Source organism: Nanorana parkeri, unplaced genomic scaffold, assembly GCF_000935625.1.
Source record: "Nanorana parkeri isolate BGI_ZX_2015 unplaced genomic scaffold, ASM93562v1 scaffold98, whole genome shotgun sequence".
Taxonomy (NCBI): Eukaryota; Metazoa; Chordata; class Amphibia; order Anura; family Dicroglossidae; genus Nanorana; species Nanorana parkeri.
Window position 1 is genome coordinate 1,881,204 of NW_017306366.1, and position 5,525 is coordinate 1,886,728.

A 5,525-nucleotide genomic window follows, 5' to 3' on the forward strand; every position below is an offset into this window, starting at 1 on the left:
GAGAGAGAGAGAGAGAGAGAGAGAGAGAGAGAGTGTGAGAGAGTGTGTGAGAGAGAGTGAGAGAGAGAGTGTGAGAGAGAGAGAGAGAGTAAGAGAGGATTAGATCATTTCCTTAATACAGAAAAATCAAAAGAATTTAAGACATGTAAAAATCCAGATGGAATAGTAAAATTAAAGTTCTTACACACATACACTCAAAACAAAACAAAAAAATATATTAACAAAAAAAAAAAAAAAAGGAAAAAAAAAAAAGAATTCCAAAGAGTCCAGTGCAGGACGTGGGGAATATACAGAGCCTGGCACCTCTAGAACTGGGCACAGGTATTGGGCCTGGCCCCACCAGAGCTGGACACAGGAAACTGAAGCCTGGCACTGTGCAGGCACCAGCCGTTATATGTTCTGACAGCACTGCATCTTTGGTTTATTTTCAGTGGTGGGTGGGACATGTATGGGGACAACGTTGTTACTTGGGGACATGTCGTTTTCACGTCTGTCAGACATCTGCTTCTGAGACACAATGCGGTAAATTTCTGAAAAACAAAAAAGGACGGTGTATAAATTCAGAAAGAAACAAACAGGTCACTCAAGTAATTCAGTATCTACAATACTTTATAGCTGTCCGGCTTCTAAATTATCACCCCATAAGTAATAATACTACATAGGTAGAGATAGGAATCGATTTCTTGTGAAATCATTGGAATTCTTCTCTGCTCTGATGGGTTTCATACCGTCCCTAAATAAGGGGACGCATCAAAGTTCAGACAAAGCCAATGACTGCAGGCTCTACATGAACTTCAGTACTGCCAAGACCCTTCAGAAGAGACCACTGGTCATTTGCACATCACCAAAGAGCAGAATTTTAAAGATGGCAGGAAAAAAAAAAATCAACCTGACTTTCAAATAATTTGTAATATTTCTAGAAACAAAAAAACCCCAAAATAACTTGTAATCAGGAAAAGCTTGCCACCCGCTAGCCCTTTAAGATGCCATAACAGCAGCTGTACAAGGATCACTACTGGCACATATGTGAAGTCAGCGCCTTGTGTACTGTTCTCCCTATCTTACGACCTTGAGAATATTTGCAACTGTAACCTGAAAGCATTGCCCTACCCCTCACCAAAGGACACACAATACAGCATAAGATCTAAGAACAGGAAAAGGGAAGTGTAAACAGCAGCAAAAGACCTTTCCAAATCACCAGTGACAGAATAAATGTCAGGCCTGCCCACACATGACTATATTCTTTAATATAACAGGCATTTGCTGACACTTTAAGAATCTATCTTTTTCTTAAAGGAGAACTATGAGGCGAGTGCTTTTCACTCACCTCATAGTTCTAGCCGACCCGTGACAATGAAACTGTCACAGGTCGGGTCAGTAGATCGGGAGGTGAGCGAACACATACCGGTGCTGGATTCCCCCCTCCGATCCTCCAGCGCTGACTGGCGGAACAGACAGGGGAGGGGGCGGGTACGGCTGGCTCTGCCTCTAGATAGGCAGAGCCAGCTGTCACTCACGCAGCTGGGTGAATCCCGGCACAATTGTCGGGATCCGTTTCAGCTGCGGCGTCTCAGTATACCGTGAGCTGTAGCTTGCGGTATACTGAGCTTAGGGTGATGGGAGGACGCTATTTTTTGTCCTCCCGTTACCCTTAGGAGAACTATGGGGAAAAGCCCTGACCCCATAGTTCTCCTTTAAACATACAAGCAGCAGTAACTGAAAGCAATACTTGTGTGCAGTGATTTACACTGCTCATGTGCAAACAAAAATACATGCGGTCGATTACTGCAATTCGTCAAGGTGCTTTTTAAAAAAATGACTGCCGATTGAACCTTGCGATAATCGGGGCGGGATGGGGCCGCCTTACGAAAATCGTACGACGTATAGATCGGACGAAAAGTGTCGTCGGATGATCGCAAGGTGTATGGGCAGCTTTAGCCTTGAATGAGGTAGTAATGGGCGTAGCTGGTTGGTGTAATAGAACCGCAGGATAGAAGTGTTTTACCCCGTAAGAGTACGCCCACCTCCACAAAGAGGAGAATCCTCCATTGCAAGAAAAATACAATGTCAGATCTCTAAAATGTGAGAAAGAAAGCAAGCAGTGTTGTGCAGATCAACCAGCTTTCAGGTGCCATTTTCTAATCTCCAATAAAAGTGTGGAGACCTGTGAGGGGTTGTTTGTTATATACAACACAACCGCCTCCATTACTTGTATATTACCCTCAGTGGTGTTGTGTCAGATGAACTGTGATCATAGCTGACAATAGGTCAGTTACATCACAGCGGTGTTCTCATGTCTTTACCTGTCAGGATGGTCTGGAAAGCAGCCTCCACATTTGTCGAGTCCAGGGCTGAAGTCTCAATGAAGGACAAACCATTCTTTTCTGTATAAGAAGAGAAACATGGCAAGGCAAATTAAGTGAAAGCAACAAATGATTGAATAGTGTTTAGAAACATGCAGTCACAGGAGCAAAGCTGTCTGCATAGTCCCTCAACTTGTATTAATCAGCATCTTTACTTTATCCAATACAGGACAAGCAGAGGTTCTTGCACATGCTGCTGGAATGTGATAGACATTAGTATTCCCAACAATGACAAGTCAAGTACCAGTTTCCCCATAGATGCACCCAGCTAGCCAAGATTACGGCCAAGGCCAACTTATTCAATAGCATCACTATAAATTAGGCATGCACCGATACTAGTATCGATATCAGTGCTGGTACCGAGTATTTGGGCGAGTACTCGTACAAATGCTCCCATGCCTAGCCCAATACTTCCTGTATTAGGAAGCCAGGCAGTGCGTCATTACACGCTGCCCGGTTTCCTGATTGGCCGGGAAGCAGCTCCATGCTCTCTCGTCACTTGTGATGAGAGAACATGGAGCCAACTTCCCATCCAATCAGGAAGCCGTGCAGCTTGTGATGAAGCGCTGCCCGTCTTCTTGATTGGTCAGGAAGCTGGCTTCATGCTCCCTCGTCATCCCATGACGAGGGAGCATGGAGCCGGCCTCCCAACCAATCAGAAAGCAGGGCGTTGCGTCATTACACGGCGCCCGCTTGCTGATTGGCCGGCCAGACGGCCCCAGCTGGGTACCGGGCGAAGGCCGCGTTCTGGCTGGAGAGGCCCCGGGGGTGACAGGCTGGACATACCAAGGTAAGAGGGGACAGACTTTCTTGTTAATCGGGAAGCCGGGTGACGAGTCTTTACACGCCACTTGGCATCCTTAATGAGCCTTCAGTTACTCGGTAATTGGTATGGGCGAGTAGCGAAAATTTTTTTATCGGTACCAAAACATCGGTATCGGTGCATCCCTACTATAAAATCAGCATACAGCACGTATCTTTACTTCCTTCATAACACTGATCCTTCGTTATGTACCACAGAAGGAACAAATGGCACAGTCTGGGTCACCTAGAGCAACCAAGTGCATTTTTCCTTTCAAGTGAAACAAATGGTGCTGGGGTTTCTGGTGTGTCCCTGTGCCTTTAAAGGAGGAATGGGCTGCCTCCTGGCAAACCTGCACCCAATTCATCCTTTGCTATATATGCTCCAAGATGGAGGCTCTCATAGGTTAGAGTGAGGACGGCACTACACAGAGCCCTGGACAAGGCAGTGCGGCATGCACATATTTTGCAAATGTTGTACAACTCAAAGCTCTGGTTTTAACCCTAATAGTTAGACCGTGTACTTTGGGTTTTTTGCAGACTAGCTGGTGAGTGTGCTGGGACATTCTTGTGTTTGCATTTTTCCTTTCATTCTCCCATACTGCACTTGGAGAACAAAAACTAATGGACAATTCTAGTAGGGCATTGCCAGTCACAACACTGCCAAAACGGACAATTCTTGTAGGACTCCTTCTACACTAAAAGTGTAGAATTGTTAGACTTTCCTCATATGCATTACTGAGGTGCAGTATCCTGGATGAAAGATTGGGGCTTCAAGGCAATGCATCACTGGCAAGTCACCCCGCATTTCATTTACGCAGGGAGTCCAATGACTGCCATAGAGGAGCTGTGCAAAGGGGATCACATTAGGTGATGAGAACACTTAATTTATGTGTCTACAGGGTGAACTGAAACAAGGATGGAAGGTCCATCACTTTTATATAGGAGGCTACTCGAGATTACAACACACAAGGCAGCGGGTGTGGGTTCAGTTTGCACAAATGTTTGTAAAAATAGAATTGACAAGCTTTAATTAACAGGAAGTGTCCTAAAACCATGCAATAAACATGAGCTTGTTCCTCTTTGAAAAACCTCACGATTATGTGATTATATTAAAACAGGTCAACCAATTTTCTCAAGATTTTAGTAAGATTTAAAAAGTAGAATTTAGATATAAAGGGCAGATTCTGACAACACATTTTTAAAATACCTTCTGTTTATAGACAAAGCCACACATCTGGAATTTAAAAAGAGCATTACTTAAATAAAAGATAGAGGAAAGGATGGTGGCGAATGAAAAAGAAATATCATCAAATGCCCCCCAAAATGTCTTTTCCCTTTCACCAGGTTTCATACAGCTTTAACAAGCACGCAATGGACAAGTTCTACCACTAGGGGCAGTGTGGTAGAGTTCTACTCAGCATTATCTATACAAGATCACGGTGGCCTTATCCAAGGAGATTTTCCTATGCACAGAGCTAGCGAAAAAGCAGCAAGGCAAATGCTGCAGAGCCAGCCACAGTATTCTCTGTACCATGTGGGAAAAGGTCTGTACAATACTTTGGATAAATAGTGTTTAAAACAGGGGTGCAGATCTGGCCTACTTAACATGTGACGTACGTGCATGTCCAATTATAAGTGTGGGTAAAAGTGGAACTTTCCCATCAAGGAGCTCCAAGTGCCCACTCATTATTTATCTGTAGCACACCCTATGAGCCCGGAATACTAAGGAGTCCCGATATGCAAATTGTGGCCCCTGTTTTCCTTCCCGTGCCTTATTCTTGTCCAATCAGTGAATGGGGAACTCTCATTAACCAATAGTGAAGGCACAGGAAGTACGCTAAAGCCAGCAATCCAAGCAGCAGATGTCTTCATATTCAGATCTCCCGAGGTGCTACAGCTAATCTGACAGGAAGTCTCTGCTGAGCAGCAGTTTAATATGTTTCTATAGAAGGGGTAGGGAACACCAGACCTCCAGCGGTTGCGTAACTACAAGATTGACGGTTACAGGCATGACTGAGGCATGTTGGGATCTGTAGTTAAAGCACAGCTGGAGGGCCGGAGTTGCCAATCCCTGGTCTATAGCTATAGACTTGCTTTGTGTAGACACTACAGTCACAAAATAGAACCTTATTTACAAGCTTTTAAAATGTCTAACTACAACCCCACTTGAATGAATCTACACCCACCCCAGCTGACTGCTCCCACCTTTCAATGCTGTTTGTGGCAGTTGTGAACCGGATTTGGGCCTTAACAGAACAGAAGCAGGTTGTGGCTGTCCTATGCAAGTCCTAGGCAAATAAGCAGATAGGATGGGGGGCCTTTATTACAGATTCGCTTAGGATTGCTAGGGTGGGTGGG

The 5,525-nt window shown here is 44.7% G+C and overlaps 1 protein-coding gene and 1 long non-coding RNA gene across 2 annotated transcripts in view; one reads left to right on the plus strand and one right to left on the minus strand.

The window, feature by feature from the left end:
• Positions 1-238, plus strand: part of LOC108784103 — a 716-nt gene extending 478 nt beyond the window's left edge. Inside the window, exon 2 of the long non-coding RNA XR_001941051.1 lies at positions 98-238. This is a non-coding gene — a long non-coding RNA (uncharacterized LOC108784103). The remainder of the gene's footprint in view (positions 1-97) is intronic.
• RAB11A (RAB11A, member RAS oncogene family) overlaps positions 184-5,525 on the minus strand; it is a 28,920-nt gene continuing 23,578 nt past the window's right edge. The window contains exons 4-5 of the mRNA XM_018552843.1: positions 2,304-2,384; positions 184-530 (exon numbers count right to left, since the gene is read on the minus strand). Coding sequence (XP_018408345.1) covers positions 391-530; positions 2,304-2,384 — 221 coding nt within the window. The 3' untranslated portion in view covers positions 184-390. The remainder of the gene's footprint in view (positions 531-2,303; positions 2,385-5,525) is intronic.